Raw genomic sequence first — 23,525 nt, forward strand, 5'->3', positions numbered from 1 at the left:
AATATTTTCGATCCCCATTGTGTAACTCCAAATCGATTAAAATTTCATACGATTCGCTCGAAATATACGTCGAAAAATATATCACTCTTCAAATCAGGGCATAAAAAATCCTATTTTTGTCCACACTTATCGCCATATCAGGCAGCCATCAAGTAGAGCCCTCAAATAACCTACCTCGGCTAGTGCTAAAACCCTCGAACCTATTGCAGCTGTTGCCTTCAAAAAAGTTTACTTCTTACAGTTACTTACACATGATTACATACACAAGTATTCAAGTCACTTTAATAAGAAAAAATCACAGCTCGTTAACAAGTTAAAAGAAATATAAAACTAATTTTAATCATGAGTATAACACCTCGATGCCTTGGTGACCAGATTCCCTGATTATGGAGTGCGCATTCTCTCTTATAAATTCTCGGCATCATGAATTCCATGGTTGTCAATGGCGAGGAATCTCGTATCCTCATTCTAGGCTCCACAAGAGGCCCACCCGACAAAACAAATTAGATTATACATACAGGCAACGCATGCAATCGAAATGTCGAACCATATACGGAAATAAAACACGGTGATGTTTCAATTACGGATATTGCTCAACAACGTAGCTGTGACTTCCTACAGAAATTATTGGACCCCATCCAAGGCGTTTAGGTGGCGGACCATTAAGGTGCCATAATTAACCATTATTACGAGTTTCATTCGCTCGACCATAAAATTAGGACATGGATGGATGGGGACGGTTTAAAATTGGCAAAGAGGAGAAACGGGACAGAGATTTCAATTATACGGTGAGGACACACTCCATTTTCCAATTCCACTGTGACACACGGGAAACAAGGACACCATAAAAGACTGATGTTTGCTACACGATTAATAGCGAACCCAAGCAATAGAGCGCGACGGTTAAGGGAAAACCAATTTTTGTATATATACTGAGGGCTTTGCCTAATTTTAAGGCTTTAATCCATTTAAGATTCAAAAGCTAAGCATTTAGAACCGAAGTATGATAAATAATGAGAAATACATAACATACTTTTCATGCCACATGCACGACACGACTCCTTTCCTTCATACGAGTAACAGCAAGCTAACGCAATTCATCGTTACGATAAAGATGCACTGAATTGTTGAGGCCTTTACTTTTTATAATTCCATTATATGGTTGGAAGAAAATTACTTTGCTTTTCCACACACACTTTATTGCCGACTAGTTTCGGTACACTGTACCATTTTCAAGACTGAAGTTGAGAAGACTGAATTTTCAAATCTTGAAAATGGTACAGTGTACCGAAACTAGTCGGCAATAAAGTGTGTGTTTTGTAGAAAAGCAAAGTAATTTTCTTCCAACCATGTTACGATAAAGGATCAGCAAATCGTTACGCAAAACTCGGACCAACTCAAAAGCGTTTTCCCCAAGTGTCCACGATTGATTTCTGCAAAACGATGGATACGAGGAAATGAAGACAGAGAATGAAGACAAACTACTGGGAATGACGTCAAGCTCGAGACCGAAAAATGTCTCCTGCTTTTGCTATGTCTGTCGTGATGTCACGGACTTTATTTCAACGGTCTGGATTCTCACGTTTCTGAGCGAACTGAAGCTCGTAGAGAAATAGATAAATTTAATAGCAGCAACTCACAATCCCGCGAATAAATTTTCTTCGTAACGGGATCCAAGAATAACAAAACACGATTAGCTCATAATCGCGAGCCCAACGACCACAGATAGAGTTAAATGAATAAGGACTCCAAAGGTTTCGCGGTTCGCCTCAGCTAGGAAAAGTGAATATTAAGCGGAGGTGAGCAAAAGCATTATTTGCCCTACGGTCACATTGTATGGAAATCAGAACGAAAAGGCCATATCGACAAGAATAAGGGGAGATACCGAGACTGAAATGATGAAATGTTCGAAATATATCTAACTCGATAGAAGGCAATGGTGAACATGACCCTCAATCACCAATAAAGAGTTCAATAAAACGATTAATGAGGACAACATTTGTAATTGAAACGGAGGAAATCTAGGTTCTCAGGCGAACCATATTCATTGGAATAACTACGTTATTACAATACGGGAATATTTCACAGTACCCCATTCTTTCTTCCAAGTATCATTCGTTTCCAAGAAATCACTGCCAGTCAAGAGATAAAGAGGATAAAAATTTTGAGGTCCCACATCGGCACTTAAAACACACAGTACGCGAACACGGCATAGGCTTCTTCCGGTGACGGAATCATACTTCCGACATCATCATCATGCAAATCCTCGACGCATACATCATATTCTTTCTAAAGACCGTTTTACACGGTACACGGAATTGCGCAATCTGACGTACGTGCGAAGGTGCAATCAAATTACGTCGTGTAAAGCGGTGAGTTGCTAGAACACATGCGAGAATGCGTGGATGCGAGACGGCAAAATAGCCCCTGTTCTAATTTCGTTCATGCATTCGCGCAATTCCACGCCATTTTAGAAATTAATGCAGCTCTAACCTGCGCGATTCCGTGTCCCGTGTAAAACGGCCTAAAGAAAAAAAGATCATTCACCAACTATTGATGAAGAAAGAAGGGCATTAGGACTTAAAAGTTACCATTTAAATTCGAGTTTAGCAATCTACTACAAATCTCGGTGGACGAAGAAGGAAACAATCTTTAGAAAACGCTGACATTCTCACTCCTATATGGAACTTGTCCGCACCACTCGGCCTACTCCAAGTTTCCGGGAGAATTAACAAAGAATAAGGAGTAATGAACCCTGCTCTCCGATAAATTGCCTCTCCGTAATCCACTTCTGGCGATTGAGAGAACTGTGATGAATAGCGAAGGAGTTAGTTTGCAAGCACTCGGCGGGGATGGTCGAATGATATCCAATTTCCGCTTATTCTTCGTGAATAGACCACACATTGAGGATCACTGACCTTCATCAAAGGGAGCAGATGGCAGCATCCCCCTAGCACCGTTTCCCAGAAGCACGGCGAGGAAAGGATTTACGGCGGTAAAACGTAAGCGAGAGGGAGAATAACGCAGACTCTGCAGCAGAAACTTCATACGCACACTTCTCAAAACAAATCGACACGCTAAGTGCGGAGGAGCCAATAAACGTGGAAACCGCGAGAGCGCCTAAAGGATCCGAGGGCAATTTTGAGAACCTTACGTGCGCGCGGTTACAACTACCATCACACCAAAACGAATTCCGTAGCTGGATACTTCGAAATTAATGCCATTGGAAGAGGTAATCTCATGCTCAAATATCGACTGAGTGAGTTACGAAGAACTCCTAAAAGAACGGGAGAAAAGAGGAGTCTCCTGAAAATCCTGAGAAGAAGACGGGATATATTAACCGGCCATATCATGATACATAATGGTCATATGATGACAATCGTCGGCAAACAAGTGGACGAGAGGAAAGGCAAACTAAATACATAGATTCTGTGATTAGAGATACAACTGAAAAACAAATACATCAACATGACAGTATTGAATGAAGAAGTGCGTCAAACCAAATTCAGGACTGTTGTCGATGATATTGACGACAAATGCAGGCCAACAACCCTTAGGGAGGGCGACGTTTCCTTGGATTACCAGCATCTCCTCAGAATCGAGATGATCGTTGTTATAAATAATTCCAACCCCAAAAAGGATATATTGAATCGGTGTGAAATCCTGAAGTAATTCCCTGAGATATTCGCACAGAGAGGCTCAAACACTTGATTTGACACAACTATCTTACAAAACTTCTGTTCTGTGAAACAAAGTTCTGATAGAGGGAAAGAAGTTAGGTAAACGAGGAAGAGAAAGAAAAATAAATGGGTTTAAAAAATGGTGATTTGCGGTTGGTCGTATGAAAAAATGATGGATGAAATAAAATTTAAACATAGAGGCAAGCGGCATTGAACAAAAATTAAATTTTTGAATTTAACAGAGGAAATTTGTTTCCTTTTGGGCTACTTCCAGATTCCATGTAAACCTCATTTTATTTGAAAATAATCCACTGTGCATTGATATAAGGCTGTGACTCATTTTTATTGAGCCACAGAAAATATTTACAACTGTAAAATCATACAAACTTACCGCACCAAAAACCACGCCACGGTATGGAGGAAAATTTTGCTCCGCTAAAAACTGAATTTTTGATTTCAAAATGAATTATCTTCTCCAGTCTAGTCTACTCGCATTATAAAATAGGCTTATATTGAATGCATTTGGAATGTTTCAACCTTAATCCAGAGAGCGACTCGTCTCCCGAATGCTTTCCTCAATGGACATGTGAGCAAACAAACCACGGAGCAAGCGAACATCCGCTCAGAATATGTGGATCAAAGGATTCTATTCATCAACCGTTTCGACCATCAGTTTGGTCAGGTGGGAGTGGTTTGTAACTGGAGGATTACAGATAAGACCCCAAAGTCACCCTCTTCCCTCGACACCAAACGATTATGGGGCGAAAAACCATAACTGATTAGGGGGACCGGAAAGATACCACTATATTTCTTCCCATAACGGTCATGGGAAACCATATGCAGCCAGCACATGGTGACCAAACACATCTTCCTAGGCCTGAGCGATACTGAAAATATCGGAATACATTTTATGAATAGCGACAACCAGCGATTAGGATAATTAAGAGACGAATTCAATGCCTTAACGGGCCAGATAAAAATATCATAATAAAGTAAAGCGATATATCAACAGATAAAATCGAAAGTGAAAAGGAGACTTCGTTGATTTCCACTGATTTATTTCGTCCGTACAACATGTTTCGAACCATAGAGGTCATTATCAAGTACAACAAATTTGAAACATGTCGTACGGACGAAATAAATCAGTGGAAATCAACGAAGTCTCCTTTTCATTTTCGAGTATAAACTTCCACATAGTTGAGACTAATACCATTGAACGGATAAAATATCGCTTCCCGATAAAATATCACGATAACAATATCGGGTTTTAACATAACATTGGATATTTTGCACAGTGCTATTTTTGATCGTGATACTAGTCTTCATAATTGTTTACCGGGCGCATTATTTTGATTTTTGCCAACGGGCGAAATACCACGATTTTTTCGGACAACCATTCATCGCCAAATGTCAAAATTCAATGTCAGATTGCCTTTACAATTATATACTTCGATACACGGACTAGGCCCACCACTTAATGCATCCGATAAACTCCCTCTATAACCTCGGTGCGCAAACAGAACGCAAATCAGCGCAAATGCGCGGGTGCCCATGCGACATCCGCAGACGTCAATCTAATCCTCGTCGTGCATGTGAGGGAGCAAACTCTCCGCCCTCCCTGGACACGGGTCTATTATGAATCACTGTTCCATTATGGCAGTGGCGGAGGTGGGGGGGAGGGGAAGTGATGTGGGCCCCCTATCCGACAATTGGATGGGAATTGGCCAGGTGGGGATCCAAAGAGGGCTCCCATATAGCAGCAGCACTCCCCCCTGGCCTTACGAACCCTACCTCCTCCCCAGCCACTGTAGTGTTCTCTGGCGCTGAAAGCCCCCTTGTCCGCGCCCGGGGGCTCGCTCCATCTCCGCAAAGAGGACACGTCCGAGAGGACCCGCAGCCTGGCGAGCGCACGACCACATATTCTGTACGTCCCCTCCGACGAGGGTGAAGTCAGCAGCGCTCTGAATGCATGACTGAGATTCGCCATTTCCAGCGGTCTCGCGAGTCTTCGCATCTCAAGCCTGCGAGGAGTGAAATATGATTTTGTTCGAAGAATCTGAGCTTTTCCCGGCGAATAGCACGGATGAAAGCTTCTCGGGTTTCCAACCGGGTCAGGGTCTGCATTGTGTAGGCCGACGTTTCGTTGGGAGACTTTTCCAACGAAATCCTCCTCAGCCCTGAGGATGTTGGGAAATTCTCCCAACGAAACGTCGGCCTACACAATGCCGACCCTGACCCGGTTGGAATCCCGAGAAGCTTTCATTCATGATTTTGTTCTATCCCAGCATATGATACAGCTGAAATCTTCTCGGATTTTCATCGGGTGGGTTGCTTGTAGGCTGACGTTTCGATAGCTGACTCTACCATCGTCTTCAGGGCGAGAGATTCGCCATTTGCAGCGACCTGAGGATAATGGCAGAGGCAGCCATCGAAACGCCGGCCCACAAGCAACTCACCCGGAGGAAAACAAAAGAAGGTTTCAAGTGTGGGGTGTGCTTGACATTGATCGCAATTATTCCGATCGTTTTTCATTCCGAACGATTGATTGCGATAGGTTAGCAATGCGCTTGAAATTTGCTATCTGAAAATATAAATTCTCACGATGATATGAGCCCTCGCAGTTAATCGACGGAGTGAACATTTTTAAACAACAAATTCTGATCGCGTCGCTTGTTAATCGGAATCAACCGTTCGGAATGAAAACCGATCTGAATGACTCCGATCAGTGACAAGCACACCTCTATAGCACGAATATCAGCCATAAGTAATCGACCGGTTCTGACTTTACCAATCACCCCAGAGTGTCTTCCGCTGAATTTTCCCCTAAAAATTTCAACAGGACAAAAAACCATCAATTAAATTAACTCTTTTCTATTCTTCCACCCTGGTTTACCTAGAATTCTTCCCTTTATAACTGTTTCCAGCATTTTCTCTTCCTCAGTACACATTCCATCCTCAACCAATTTCTTCCCCTCGCCCCTGTATTGACACGTCGGGAACTTCGATTACCTCTTTCACTCCGTTCATCTCGCCTTCTCCAAACTCCTCCACACTCAACATATTCGTCTTAAAATGCGAGGCAAAACCTAAAGATACGATATCTCTAGCATAAAAGAAATCATTAAAAGTAATATAATGTTGAATACATGTTTCACTTCACCTTCTTAATACATACGCTCCGTTGAAAATCTAAAAGGCAGACTATAGCGATAAGGCTTTGCACCCAGGACATTTAAAAGAAAAATTAATAGCATCTCAAAAATATTTACTTATTTATTTCCATGGCACCGAATACACCACTATAGGGGTCTTTTATATCGGGGTTTTGTAACGAACTGACGATGAATGTTCACGAACGTGCATTCCCTGGATAAGGGAGACCTTCCCAGGCGGGACTCAAACCAGCGACCTTCTGTTTGACAGGCGAGGACTTCACTCCGTCGCCACCGAGATCGTGATATAAAATGATCTACTGAATCTTATCTTGTAAAGAGATAATCCTAAGCGCATAAGTCTCCACCAAAAATTTGAGCAAACGCTTCAGAATAAATATGGAAGACCAATCGTTTAACTTCTGTTGCTTGAAAGTAGTTCGCGTCTTGAATAATTGTTAGTGTTCCCAGGATTATCACTGGTTTTCACCTAAAACTCTTTTTAATTAAGTTTTTCGGGTAAAAAAAAGTAATTAGTGGATCATCTTGCAAGAAAGGATTGGGATAGGATGCGAATTCAATCCATGCTCTTCATGATATTGACCAAAACATTTAACTGCATGCAATTTATGAGGACCTCATTGACATACAATTTTTGAACAAAACTGAACAGTGATATTTCCAAGGATATTTGATCGTGATATACCCTATATATGATCTACATTAATTTCACAAAAAAAAAGATTTATCAAAGGAGAATAAAAATGCTCTTTGTCTAGAGCAATAGACATTTGTTCACCACCTACGCAACCTAGAGCATACAAGGGGCCGCACGGATATATACAATATGTGTGGTCTGGTGAAACGGGCACCTGGCGCTGCATTGAGGAAAGATATTATATAGGAAAGCCCAGCCCTTCCGCAGCTGCATCAATGCACATTTAGATGGCATCGATGAGGCATGATGTTACAATATTCTGTGTTGATATTTCCATTCCAAAACCTTCCATCATGTCGGAGGTTTCGGGAGTATAATGGGATAGATGCGAATCTCTGTGTCGGAGGGCTATTATCGGAGGCCCTGAACCAAACTGTTCAGACCCTTAGTGTAAATGGCACAGGCCACCCTTCACCACAGCGCCAGGTGCATGAAACCCCAAGAGGGTACCAGGACCGTAAGCCAAGACCCTACGAGACCGCCTCGTATGCACGGGGGCGTGGCGCGCCTAGTTTGCAATGCAAAGGAGTCATTTGCCCGGGGGGTCCCGACGCGCGTACATCCCTGGAGCTATTGTACAAGGCTCCGCGACCGGTATTAACACATCAAAGACGGTTCCAAGAGGAGCACGCAACTTGAAGCGAGCTAAGGTGTGATTCAAAACAGAGATGATACCCAGCAAGGAATGGAATAAGAAAAGAGAGACACCAACAGAATGATCATTAACTAATAACCGCCGAGCATGATGGCTTAGACTGAAAAAAAAGACTAGAGTGATATAAATATAAATGAAAGCCGAATGATGATTAGGCCCACGCCAAGCTATTATGAGACGAAACCAATTTAGATACGCAATAAAATGGAGAGCACACGGGCCTTAATGATGATGGCATATGATGGGCTCTCCGGTTCTCGTTCAATGTCCATGGACTACAACGCCTCGGTGAGAATGGGTAGGTAGGCGTGCACTAGTAACCCCAAAAGGCTATTAAGAGCAATTGTAACAGCAGAGATAGGTCTCGACTGTCCATACATAATGGAATAGAAAACAGAAGGAAAACCAAACTTGTATTTCTCAGACATTAAGGACTTTAAGACACTACCCTCTTCCTAGTCATGATGGCACGCACAAATAACATTTATTATCGAGGCTACTAGACCTTTCCCCAAATGACGACTACAAGTAATTCTGCCGAGGGCTGAATCTTATCCTGTAAAGAGATAATCCTAAGCACATAAGTCTCCACGAAAATTTGAGCAAACGCTTCAGATAAATGTGGAAGGCCAATCGTTTAACTTATGTTGCTTGAAAGTAGTTCGCGTCTTGAATAATTGTTAGTGTTCCCAGGATTATCACTGGTTTTCACCTAAAACTCTTTTTAATTAAGTTTTTCGGGTAAAAAAAAGTAATTTGTGGATCATCTTGCAAGAAAGGATTAGGATAGGATGCGAATTCAATCCATGCTCTTCATGATATTGACCAAAACACTTAACTGCATGCAATTTATGAGGACCTCATTGACATACAATTTTTGAAAAAAACTGAACAGTGATATTTCCAAGGATAGAATATATGGGTGAAAACAATCATGCCAAAAAGTCGACTCTTAGAAACAAAATTATGTGCTGTGCTAGCATAAAATACACTGACTCAACCGATAGCGAAAGACAACGCTATTTTTATTGGTAGCAATTATCACATTCACTCAATGTCGCACATAACTCCACGCACAAACTTTCCAGCGCACATAATCGTCAATCTCAAAGCAATGAACATGACATCACAATGAAACGAGAAAGAGAGAAATCGGAGCATGTTTACCCGTTGGCCGAGAGAACCTCCTGGACCCCCAGATCAGAAAGAATCGTGGGACGAAGAACAGATTTCGATGATCAAAATTCGATGAGCGGAGGAGATCTGATAGCCGCCCACGCCACCAGAAGCGCCCACGGTAATCGCCTAAGCACGGCCGAGATCGCAATTAATTCCCAAGGCTCGGTCGTCCTTGCCCAGTCCATTGCTCGACGTCCACGCGATGGTTTTATTTCCATCGACCCGGCTCCAGATTACGGGGCTGGCATCAACAGGTGTGTGACGCTGAATTATAATGCTTGAGCGAACGCTAAAGCGACAGCCGAAGGCCTTAACCTCCCCAGACCCACTTCTCCTCCAACTTCCCAACATGAGAAAACACAACGGATTGGAGCAACAGGTCCACTCTCCTTTCCACCGAACTCGGTCCGGGGCTCCGACTTAAGAAAAATACGAAGCTATACGACCCACCCTCATTTCCTTCACATGTCCAAAGTTTTCCGGACATTAGGCAATGAGAGAAAAGGTCGAGTTGAATCGGAGCCAAATTGAGCGGCAAAAAAAAACAACAAATAATCGACATTCATCAATGAGCTCAGTCTTAGGACATACTTTTCTGGATTAGAGTCGCTAGAAATCTGCATGCATCCGTGCAATTCTGGTTTATCACGAGTACTTGCATCTTTAAACTTCAGTAAATTTTGAAAAAAAATCAACAGCCAACCTAAATGTACAAGCAATTTAAGGAGATTCAATTTTTTTAACAACCAATAAAACTGGAGCGACACGGCGAAGTGGGACCAAGGAATTTAGATAAATAAACTTTGATTTCCAGCCCCAGGAAAGCGGTGACAGTAAAATCAAACGGATTGTGGGGAATGGATCGCGTGCAAAAGCACAATAAATGCGATGATTTTATCCTGCTCTCAGACGTGGCGTGGGATTATTTAAAAGGCAGCAAAACAAAATAAATGGGAATTGAAGAAGCACATTCAAGGTTTGTTTCACTTTTCTTCACTGACGGGCACAATAGCGACAGTTGGAAACAATAAAATCTTAAACAATAATTTTCCATTTTTTTCCACTAGGCATTCTACCTCCATTCAATTCTTCCATAATGACCTATTCCCGCAATTGTAAGGTAAAATTGGACAGATTAATACTTCCGCTCGAATACGTGCACAAATATTCTCGTCAAGGTTTTCACAACGTATTGCGAGTAAAAAACACTTAGCAGTCGAGTTTTCCTACGCATCTATCCATCAAGTGGGAAAATTTTTCCCTCGATTACAACTTATTTCCACTGGTTCACTGATTAATGATGCAAACCGGAACGCGGGTAACTGTTTCCAAGAATAAAACCAAAGTATACCGAGTCATAAATATTGTTTTTACAATGATTCTACAGGTAATTAGGTATTAAAAGAATGAATTTACGAGGAATAGACACAGTATACTTCATTTTCCTACAACAGTCCACTAAAAAGAAGGGAGGCACTCATCGGAGGAGTCCTTCGATGTAAAACAACAATATTGCATAATATAAGAGAGCAAAAACCAAATAGTACTCGTAAGCATGGTTGATCCTTATCATTCGCGCTTCATATCAGCAGTGATGTGCCATTCAAGGGAGGATGCCTACCAACCATAGAAGGGTGTGTTTCCCTATCCTAAAAGATACAAAATTTTATTCTTCGATTCGGAAAAATAACTTCATGCCATCTATAAACGGTAAACATTGATGACTTTATCATATCACATCATGACGAAAAAAAAGACTTCCAAATATATGCAAGTGTATGTGCATGTCCAAACAATTTCAACTGATATACTTTAAATGTGAAACAAATTTAATGCATATTTTAGAAAATAAGATAAAAATCGCTATATCTTGAACGAGTTCCTACATTATTGTCAATACTACTTAACCAAAACAAAAATCGATAAGGAGAAACTACATCTCTTACTAAACAAAACTGCAGTGAATGAAACTAAATGGCAAAATAATATCACCAGACTGAATAACAATATACAACATACCATTTTCTTTTAATCAGGATTTTCGTATCTAATTTTCGTATCGTATTTCTACTTAAGTATTCTTTTTCCACCCTATTTTTCATAGCTCGTCACCTTATTTGCAGACAGTTTTTTCGCTATTGGAGTTTCAAAAAAAATACAGCAAAGAACATGGAAACGTTAATCATAATCGATTTCACGTTTTATCGCATTATACGGTAATTTCGTCCAAATCACGACAAACTGACTCATCTCTAGTATTTGCCGGGGTGCGAATAAGTTACCTGATTCAATTTCACCAATGATCTCGCGCTACTGCCCACACGCTACACGTAATCCAACTCTATGCTCGAGTCAACTTAAGATCGCCTTACCAATGGCGAGGAAGATAAAAAAAACCAGGGGAAGCACGGGGCCCATAAAAGGCGGGCAGTCCGCCTTCGCAGCGCAATGGAGCAGCGACTGGAGAGGGATATTTGGGCGAAAATGAATCCCATCGCTGGACACTCGTCTTTGGACCGTATGCGCGCCCCGAGTGCGGAACCGGTTCACGGGTTAATGCTTGCGCCACATGCCAGACGGCGAAAATATTACCGGACCTACTCACACGACGACGGCCTCTCTCGAGACGGCATCGCTCGCCATTCCCTTGATATGACCGAAGTAACCTGATTAACCCGTTGCGCCGTAATGACGATTATATCTCGTCATGAACTTGCGATGCCAAACCGCGCAATGACGAGTGTATCTCGTCATCGGATTTTATTTATTTATTTTTTAAATTTATTTTCATCGCCCCGAAAACAGCTCATTTAAGGCCTTTTACATCAAAGGAAATAACATGAAACAACAACTATCACACACAACCATTCCCTGGGTGGGGGCAACCTACCCAGGCGGGACTCGAACCCGCGACCTTCGGTTTGGCAGGCGAGGACTTACCTCCGCCGCCACCGAGGCCGGCCGGATTTTCATAAGTTTCTTTTTTGAGAAACAATATAATTATTTTGAAATCTTGACAATTTTAAAACATTCCTAGTAAACATAAATAATTCATTTTTCATGAAACATGATGCATTGGAATGATTAAAATGATTTTATTCGAGTGGCGATAGCTATGCTCTCCATGTTTAATGATAACATTTTATTTCGTAGTTCTACGTTGATTAGAAATTATCATTTCATTAACAACCATTTTTAAAAGAGCCATAGAAAAATAAAATAAGAAATGGAGCACGATGTTCAGAAAATTTACCGAAGTGGAAGGGATTAATTACATTGCACACAAGTTGTGAACGAAAAAAAAACTGTTGGAAATAAACTCGACGGAAACTCTCCACAACATAAAAACGGCCGGAAAAATGTTTATACGTTTGACTCTCCTCACGAGACTTCGCAGGCAGGAGGATTTTGAAGGCGCGAAAGGAAATGGACGAATTGAGGTCAAATGTAACCCTGAGGCCGATTGAACCTGAATTCCCCACTAAATGTTTTAGAAGGTCTCCGCACACACAAAGGGAGCGGAAATGCCCGCAGAAGAAACGGGTACAATGGACCAGCGAGGTTCGATACGAAGAATGGGAGGTCAAGAAGGACGAACTGAAAGAGATAAGAAGACAAATACGGCTGCAAAATTCTCATAAAGCCACGCACACAAGTAAATATTTTCCATTTCCTTAACAGGACGCATCACACCATCTCCACCGGTCGTATTCACTCTTTTTTGCGAAAAATTACTGGTATAAAACTGAAGTTATTATTTAAAAAGTTTGAGTACATATACAGAAGACCTTCAAAATTTGCCTACATTTCCATATTAAAGTTTTACATTTCAGAAAATCTTGAGGTAAAATTTGCTAATTTGAGATTCAGGCAAATCAAAACATGGGATTTTTCTATTTATTAATTTGAAGATGATAGCGAAATTACTAAAAGAGTAATTCGTCGCGAAAGAAAACCAGTCGAACGGGAGCAATTCACCTGTGCCATTCATTAAGGGGCATGGAAATGAAGGAGTTCTCCAAACGGAAATATTAGATAGGAATTTAGTGTAATATACAGAGCGGTTCAGGGGGAATGTGCAATACTTCAGGAGGTGGTAGGGGAGACAGTTTTAAGCATTTCTGACCATAAAAATGGGGTCGCAACTTCTTAGTCTGAGCTATGGCAACGTAAAAAAATTTTATTGCACTTTGCAGTTACCATGAAAACAATATTTATTGGGTAACCAGCCTTTTTGACATTTCATTTTATAATCTGGATTTTTAAGAACATCAAATAATTAAGTTTGGACGAAAATGTGCTATTATAACTGCCTGAAACAATTACTCTTACTTACTTATTTTGAGCTTGATTACACGAGAGCTTTGAGCGAGTATCATCAATACGATTGCGCAATCTCGCCCATTTTGAAATTAATTGTTATTTTCTCATGAGCCAGGGGTTCACGAAAATGATAATATGCAAAAACTAAAACTGGAGAGCAAGCTTCCGTCTTCCTCCACAATCAGTACTTCGTTTGGTTTGCAATCCTAAGGTCTGTGCGCTAGGGCCCTCAATTTCTTCCATTAAGCAAAACAAGTATCTGACCTAACTCAACATTATGGTGATAATTTGAATATCCTACTTAGATCCCAAAATTTTATTGGCCTACGTAAACAATGAAGGATTCCCATATTGAAGTGCTAATAATGACAAGCCTAAAATACGAAATGAGTCGAGTTAGAAAAGGGTGATATTTATTCTAAATTCTGGCACAACTGATGCACATACATGGAACATAGCTAAGCGCTTCCGGACACGTACTACTCTTTGACATTTCTCAACAAAATCAGAATGAGGGCATACGGGAAGAGAGTGACACGAGCCAAAACCGGTGAAGTGGTAAATGCGGACCACATGACAAGCATGCTAAGTGCACCCGCGACATAGAAGAATTCACGCTTGTGCGAGGCCTCAGGTTGTCTCGCAACTCTGCGGTTGCTCCCAAAAGAATTTTCCTTCGAGTACTTTCCGGGTACACAAAACAGAGTTTTATACCATTCGATAATCTCACATCTATTTCAGTTCATATACATCGAAAACTAGGATGCCCCATTGCTGGAATTTCCCACTTCAAGAGGTGTTTCCCGAAGAAACCTTTAAGCACCCTGAAATTGGAATATTTCACGTTCCAAGTCAATAAAATGTACATAAACAGGCAATAAAAATTTTTTGCTCGTTTAAATGAGCGTACATAAGTAATTCTGTTCAAACATACGAAACGCCTGCGACCTTACTTCGTAATTGTGGCGTGATGGGTAGTCGGGTATTCGATTAAAATATCGTTAAGCATATGAGCATTTAAAGAGTTGATCGAAATTTCTGTTTGGTGCGCTTAAGATATACATAACACAGCTTCACCCAGTCCAAACTATGTCTTAATTGTCATGCTATGATACTGAACGACGAAATCACGAAAATTCCATAAGGTTGATCCATAAATCAATCGCGCAAATCAGTTCTCCACACCCGAATAAACCACATGAAATACAAGTACAAAATAGACTGAGCTCGAAAACGCATCTGAATTCATGTCCCCACTTTCACCGGCAGACATAACAAAGAATAAGATCGATATATTCCGCAAAACATCCAAGCTGGTCCATTCGATTCGAAGTGAAGCGAGCGCTGACTAACAATTCGATAACAATCACGTGCGGCGACATCGCTCCGACGACGGCGATTTCATTCCGAATGCGGGATTTGAACGTCAACGAACACAACGACTCCGAGCGGTGGATTGAGAGTCGAGGGAAAGGGGAGGGGAGCAGACGGGGGAGACGATAACGAAAAATCAACACTCGAAAAGATAACGGAAAGAGACTCACGACAGAGACCAAACGTAGGTACTGGAGGTGCGACCAGTTTACGGAATATCTACTGCAAATGGGACGCCGTAGTTTGGATCCCAAAGGATTCTTTGATGGCAAAAGCAGCCATATTCCGCCTGGGATGCCAGTGGTATTTTCTTTATTGCCTTACGCGTCCGAAAGATGAGTTTCGAGGGCTCCATAGTAGATTATAGAATACTGATAAAAGTATGTAGTCGGGAGGCTGAGGAATGATAATATTTCAAGCGAACACAAATATTCAAAGTAATTTAACGCCGATACAAGAATTAAATGTAAATCCTAAACGCATGATTGCCTTTAGCTAAATTCACCAGGGTGACTAAGCCAATATATAAAATCACAAGGTGATTCGGGATTTCAAATCCTTAAAGAAATTGATGTTTTACAAATTTCCATATCATACAATCACTCTTTTCATGGATAAAAATGAGATGATATATTAGCTTAAAGTCCCAATACGTTTTTTTAAAGCTTTATATAATGTTTTTTAATGGATTTAATACTTTTTAGAAGCTGACAAAGAAAAGTTAGGTGGAAAACAGCACTAAAGGAAGTAGGTACCTCCATTAACAAATTAATTGATGGCATAAGAATTTTCTAAAGATAAGATTTTAAGAAATCCACTCGCATGAAGTCCTCCTCAGGATTTTATCGTGATATTCCGGTCACCTCATTCCTTTTCCGCGTTTACCCAAACATTAGATGCATTTCGACAAGACCAGTGGTCGTGAAAAGAAACCGCCCTGAACTTGGACACGAACGACGAGAAAGTAGAATAAGATAAAGCGACATCGACTTCATTTCAGTTAAAATTAGATTATTATTACAGTGTTCTACCGATTAAGGTAGGTTTCCATGGAGTACTAAAGAAGTGATCTGGGAGCCTCTCTTTCCTTCCAGCGCTACCTTCTTCAATTCACTGTAAGGCCTATTCCCTTTCAATCTATCTAAAAATCCTATTCTTTTCCTTCCCCTCCCTCGTTTCCCTAACATTCTACCCTCTAACACCATTTTCAACATCCCCTACCCGCTAGGTGTTACCTCCATCCATACATTCTGTCTCCTCCGTACCTCATCTAAAAGCTGCCTCTCCTCGCCAATCATATCCAGCACTTCGTCGTTCCTTTTCCTCTCCGTCCATTTCACCTTCTCCATTCTTCTCCATAACCCACATCTCGAATAGACGAATTAAAATGATAGACTTCCTCCTCTTCCATCAGCAGCACACAATTTGGAATACGTCACAACTGAAAGCATGCACATATATCCCGTAGCATTTGGTCACCCTTACACGGACGATATCTCATCGGAGCAATCCCCAACAGCTGCTAAGAGAGAGAGCGGTGACAAGGGAATATCACGATACAGTGACGTCGGCAGGGCTTTCCGGCGGACGACATGAGACTGTCGGGCCCATTCCCATCATATTTACAACCGCAGCTGCAGCGTAATTAGGGAAATATCGATGTGATGAGGGGGTCTGACTCTTTCGCCGGAACACTTCGTCAATATAGTGGATGAAGGAGTCTCTTTGGCGGAGGACGTTATAAAGAGTCAGGATCGGTCTGATTTGCGCCTCCTGGCGGCGAGTGCACCGCGGGACGCAGTAAACCAATGAACGCAAGAACGAAACATTACGAGGATGACGAAGCAACGAATCGCTTACATTTCTTTGCCCGAGGGGATTGCATGCGGGATGGCCCAGACCGTCGCGTGCCTTTCAATTATTTCAAAAATGTCCGCAGTACGGCGGTGTGCGCAGAGATGCCTGTATGTTATAAATTTTTTTCAGTAAAATGTTTGCGCTGGTGAGGAATAGCACAGAAAAGTTAAAGAATTCGATAGATTATAACCACTCTTACGAAATGATTGAGCCCGAATACCGGTTTGGACAGGTGGGGGTATAGCTCACATCAGTAGCGTAACCAGGAATATGCTTTGGGAGACCTCGAGGGAGGTCTACCCCCCTTCTCCCAAGCAACGGGGGTTTCAAGAAAATTTTTGAAAAATGACTCATCTCAATGACTCAAATGACTTGCTGCCATGATATTAATAAATGATCTTTAATTTGAAGCAGATGCAGTTATTATACGTCAAAACTAGACAATAGTTTTAAATAATTTTCTTATTTCTCTGAGGCTTCTGGAGGGGATCTATCCACCCATTCCCCCTCACAGTTACGCCACTGATCTATGTAATATAAAACCCACTTCCGACCACTCTGACTCATACAAATGTTTGGGGTGAACGAGACGAGATACGAAAAAAGTCACCACCATCTAGAATGGTCTAGAACCCCCAGGAAAAAATTGTCGTAAAACTAAAATTTCTATTTCTTTTTAATCAAGCTAAGGATTTATATCACCGAAAAAAATCCTTAAGGAAAAAAAGACAGACAAAAATCGTAAGAACTGGTAGAGTGGCCATAAAAGGCCGTAGGGCGAAAGCGAGACTATTATATAAATTTAGTAACATCCCAAGCATTATCTAATTACCCCTTAATAATAAAGGGCCATTTTATACCTTCTTTTTAAATTCTAAATTGCCTCAAACTCGCCTTTTCTTCAAATGCATCCCATAGTTTTTTTTCCAGTGATTTACTATACAACCTATTGATATAAACAACTCCCGTAGGTGAAGTTGTGTTAATTTCATGAAGGAACTCATCTATAATATCAGTGCCAACAAATATCAGCCCTCTTTTTTTTTGGTTCAGGACGAATTTATAACATATTATTTCACTATCTCTATCATTCGAAATTCGGATCGCTCCACAGTCAGCGAGCAAGGGGTGACTAATAAGCGCCCATTTAAATTCACGGAGGGCGATAGCACGTCCTATAGGGTGGTTTCCTATTATTTTTTTATTGCCTAAATCGAAAGATCATTACTCCTGGAGTACGTATTACACGCTTTTAGATTTTTAAATGACGATATCTATTTTTCGCGATTGAATGAAAAGTGAAAAATTTCAAGCGCGCGAAAACGCGAAGGCTAAGTATGAATGCCGGGAAAACTCCGTGTGACGTCGTTCTGGTTCCCGCTGCCGCCAGTAAGGTGACCTTGGGGCGATGCTTTGAGCGCTGATACGACGCAGGATGCTAGCAGGTAGCAGAGTACCCTGCTAGCTGGTAGCGCTTGGCTTAAATAAGGATTATTAATACCTTGTCAAAAGAATAAAACTTTCCGACCTTAGCCAGTTTTAATAGGTGATTATTAAACATGTTTCCCTGAGCTCTGTGCCTCATGTATGCATTGGTAATCTCAGACGATGTAAAACTCCTATCTACTCGTATAGAAACTGGCATCGCATGGGCGCCAATATGGCCTTTTTCAAATGAGGATAAAATTGACCATTGCCATTCGTCTAACACGGTATTTCTAAAACAAAATAATTTGTGTATTATGAATACACTAATGGTGGGTAACGAATCGCAATCAATGCCGTTCGATTTCTTCGATGAAGGAAACTACCCTATTCTGAAGAATCCAGCAAGCTGGAAAACTTGAGAATCCTCAATGTCGTAACCCGTGTTTCGTGCCCTCGGTAGTTGACTAATCAATCCGACCGCTCTGCACACACGCTTTCGTCGCGTGCGCCGACAACAAAAGCGGCTAAGTCACGCCCGCTGAGGGAACTCGCGATCGCGTACGTTGGGCAATTACATCCAAGTGCACTCCCTAGGAAAGAGCGGCCGCGCTTTAGCGGATGACAAGTCGATATCGGTGGAATCAACGACGATACACAAATAAATAAAAAAAAGCCTCCGACAGCCACAGAGAGAGACCGACGAGATTCACATTTAGAGCACTCGATCGCATTCATCAGGAAAAACTATTAAATCACGCATATAAGGTCACGGCGGGGGCCACATTAGCGTCGTCGAGATATCATGTCGGCATCCCTCATGACCGTAGTGTTTTCCCCGCACGAAGCATCCAAATATGGAGCTATGCTGCGTCTTGGAAATATTTTTTGGATGGCCGAGTATTCAATTAAATTTTGTCAACCGTAGCACTCAATAGAGATCATATATATATAATCCAAAAGCGATGACTAATATGGGGGAAAAGTTATAAAAGGATGACGTCGAACAGGCCAATGTATCGAGCTAAGTTAATAGTTAATAGCCGTAAAATCATTACGGGTCATTAATAGTCATAAAATCATGGTGGTCATGAGATCTTTTAGTGAAAGTGTGTAGTTAACATATTCAGGGCGATGCGGTATAAAGACCCAAATATTTGGAAAACAAGCAAAAATTAAATTTGCTACGAATTTACTCTGTAACTGTATCATTCTCGCTCTGAAAATGTTTATACAAATCTGTTTCAAATTTTAAACAAGACTGGCGTGCCCAAAATAATGTGAAATTGATATCATATGATCTATATTGTTTGGTAGGATACTTATGGAGGGGCATGTTCAAGATAAATACTCCGGCACTTAATATATATGCAATTGCGGCCACAGAAAAAGTCTTGTGCCATCCTACATAAATAGCTCCGGCTCGATCGGCAGGATCGACGGACACATAAATCAAACGTCTTCCACTGAACGCAACGTGTAAGAGATTCATATTCACAACACGCATCCGCATTCATCAGCGACGCCATTAAATCAAAATAAAGGGATCGAGAGGCATCATATTAGAGACATCATGCCCTAGATTTTTTACGGTAATAATAGCTCACTGAAAATACAGTCCGAGCATGGAGTTAACCCAAAAATATTTAGGAATCCCTTCATTCCGGACACAGAATGTCGTCAAGGGAAAGGCCAAAAATACAGATTAGACCATCGCGGTAAACAACGGTAAGTTAATTTAACAATTAAAAAAATATGATATGGACTTAAAGAATTCATATCGCGCAATTCATTAGCATTGCAACAAATGTATTCTAAGATGCAAAATTATTTTTATTTATACTCAAACCTTGGCAAACGCATTTTATAAGAAAGTTGAATGGCCTACTCATATTCGCCATAATAATGACATTATCTAGACTCGATCATATTTTAAGAGCGAGGAGATTCACCGTAATAATAGCTAATAATATAAATATACATCACTAAAACAATAACTTAATGCATTCACATATTTTTTCCGATGCCTATTGTGTTATTCAATTATATACATACTTCATATTAGGCACATCTTCTTGGGCAATGCCAATATTATCAAATCTAAGCTAATGGTGAACTTCAAAACCACATACACGACTTTACCACATGGCGTTAACATAATACAATGCGAAAATTACCAGAATTTATAAGGATAAAGGCATTTAATTCAATAGAAAAGCATGCTCTAGAAGTAAACAATATGGGATTCCCATTGAATACCAAGAATTCGTATCTCTTCTCATTGCAAGCCTGCCGAAAGACTCAACATGACTTTGACTAGCCGCTAGGACCATGAATGAGAGTAGTGACATTGATACACTTAATTTAACGTTACCCAGATAAATCATTGAAATACGAAAATATTATTAAAACACAAATTTTAAAAGACGAAAAAATAACATTATGAGAAGAGATCATTCAGTCCACGGAAGCGAAGTATAAAATTAAGTAAGTAATTTTTAATCAACAGCTTTAACACATAGATAAACTACACGTAATGAATGGAGAATCCTAAAGGAACAATAACACCTCGCGGTGAGGATAAAAACAGATGGAATGTTATGAAACATCCACCTCTACGCATTGCCACCGTCAATAACTCATGAATAAAGATACGATTGAGGAGCCAAGATACTTGGACGTCGCCTGACGCTGGGATTCTTAGATTGCCACATAAGTAAATGTTGACGACGAGAAGGCGAGGCTCAGTGCCGATTTAGGAACCAGCATGTTGTTAATACGAATACAGTAAGATTACAAATGATATCGAGTACGAAAAAGAGCAATAATAACTAAGAAAGATCAAAAACAGGAAGTTAATGTAAATACCGATGCTAAAAATCTACGACGTTAGTAAAAAGGCGGAATACAGAAATCTATGATTATACTCGTCGACAATCCACGATATTTACAGACTTTAACAATTGATTGCGTGTTCGACATCCATTATCATCATTTAAATTTCTAAGAGAAATCAACCGCCGAAAAAGCCTAATGAAATGCCAAAACGCCTCAAGAAGGTCAAAGCTTCTGAGAGATTTCAACGGCAGACAGGCGAAGGGGCGCGGACTTCCCTGAGGGCTAGAGCATGCCACATTATGATGGCAAAGAAATAAGCGCGATGAGAGTGCGTCTTTGAGGGCCAGGCGCCGGCCTCCACTCACCTTGAGGTCGGCGACCTCCTGGCGAAGTTGGTCAACCTCCTCCCGGCTGGCCTCCGCTCCCTCCAGCACCGCCGCGAGCTTCGACTCCAGCTCGCTCTTCTCGCGCCCGAGGGCCGCCAGCTGCCGCTCCAGAGATGCAGAGGCGCGGGGCGGCGGCGATGCGGCCCGCACCCGGGCCAAATCCCTACCGGAACCATCGTCACCGACACTGACACCAACAACACTACCACCATCACCACCAACAACCTTTCTCACTCCCGCCGCGTCGTCCGAGGGTCCCCGGGAGGAGGACTCTACCTCCTTGGGGGTCACCACCACGACAGTCCCTCGCCGCCCACCATCATCCAGTTCCCGCACCACCACACCCTCGTCTCCTTCCTCCTCCTCCTCCGGCCTCTTACGGCTGTTTCCGGTGTCCATCCTGGGCCTCGACGCTGTGCGACCGCCCTCCTCGTTCTCCTCCCTGCCCACCATTACCGCACCGCCGCCCCTGGCCTCCGGCGGGACGCTGCCCCCGGAGGACGCCGCCTCCGCCGCAGCGGCCGCCGCGGCAGCCGCAGCCGCTTGGGCCGCTAGCTTCCGGCGCCCGAGCTGCCGCGGTGGTTGCTGCTGCTGGGGCTCAGCCTGCGGCGGCGGTGCGTGGTGGGCGGTGGGTGCCTCTGGGGGCACGGGCCTGTGGTTCTGCTCCAGTTGCTCCGCAGAGTTGGACAGCGAGGACCCCTCCTCCCTGTCTGCAGACGCCGGCGCTTCCGCCGTCCTCGCGGCGGCACCGGCGCCGTTGCGGCTCCTGCCCGCTTCACCACCGCGGATGCCCGACTTGGAGGGCCCCCTGCGGAACAGGGATTTGAATTTCATCATGGTGTGTTAGGGGACTAGGCTCGGGGAGAAAAGAACGTCATTAATGTGTGCCGAATCCGCGCTGGAATAAATATCCGTAAAGGTAAACACACAACACTTCGCGTCCTGGTTTCTCTAATGGATAAACCAAAAACTGTACTATTCCCGCACTCTAACGGTCCCACAGTCGAATGTACTATTCACAACTGTAACGCCGCAGGGGACGCTGGTAAGTCCGGCCCGCTTCAGCGGGCACAAGGCAATGATCATGCCCCCATGGGAGCACAGCACAAGCCAGAGTACCGAACAGGGGATTGGCAAGGACACAGTGAGTATCACTACGGGAGAATCGCACTCAGAAGGCGGTAAAAATCCCAGGAATGTACAGCACGACTACACGACTCACGGGGGCATTAACAACACAGACGCTCACATCCCCAGCGTCGCGAGGGGATGACTGGCGAAGAGAAGGACGAGCACCGAAAAAAAAACCACCACACACACGAGCCCTCACACCCGAGACCAGCAGCAAACGGCCTTCCCCTCCCCTCCTTTACCCTTCACACACCCCTTACGGCGAGAGAGGCGGGCATGTATGGAGAGCAGGGCAGAGCGAAACTTCGAAAAACTCCGCTCCCCACCTTCCCCCGTCAACCCCCTTTTTTCAAACGGCCAAAAACTTCCCCCTTTCCCAAAACACAACCCTCCTCCCACTCTGGATGGCTTCTCTCACCCCTCTCCACGGTCACCCACCACCTGTGAAACGGGGCCGCTCACGGACGACGAAAAGAAGTCCTCTTAGGGGGAAGGGGAAGAGTCACGAAGGGACGCAAATACGCGTGCTCCCGTATGTATACATTCCCTAACCAAAACACTCTTAGGTCGCGGGATTCGACTGTGGCCAACTGCTTATGGATCCAGTACGGCACCGCCTCGGGAATTAATATTCGACCCCTTTACGGGGAAGATTGTAAATTCGAATGGAAGGGTAAAGCGCTGGTGAGGGAAGACACGCTGGGCGCTGGAGAGGTTGGAAGAACCCGACACCCTCGCCGAATGGGCTGAACCGACCGACTGCCGTGCTCTCTTCCTCTCTCGTGTTCCTTCCCTCAAGAACCACTC

General features: G+C 42.6%; 1 protein-coding gene across 1 annotated transcript in view; it reads right to left on the reverse strand.

The window, feature by feature from the left end:
* LOC124156142 (cytospin-A-like) overlaps window positions 1–23,525 on the reverse strand; it is a 526,115-nt gene that overhangs the window by 177,630 nt on the left and 324,960 nt on the right. The window contains exon 6 of the mRNA XM_046530489.1: window positions 21,567–22,395. Coding sequence (XP_046386445.1) covers window positions 21,567–22,395 — 829 coding nt within the window. The remainder of the gene's footprint in view (window positions 1–21,566; window positions 22,396–23,525) is intronic.

Source organism: Ischnura elegans, chromosome 3 (assembly GCF_921293095.1).
Source record: "Ischnura elegans chromosome 3, ioIscEleg1.1, whole genome shotgun sequence".
Lineage (NCBI taxonomy): Eukaryota > Metazoa > Arthropoda > Insecta > Odonata > Coenagrionidae > Ischnura > Ischnura elegans.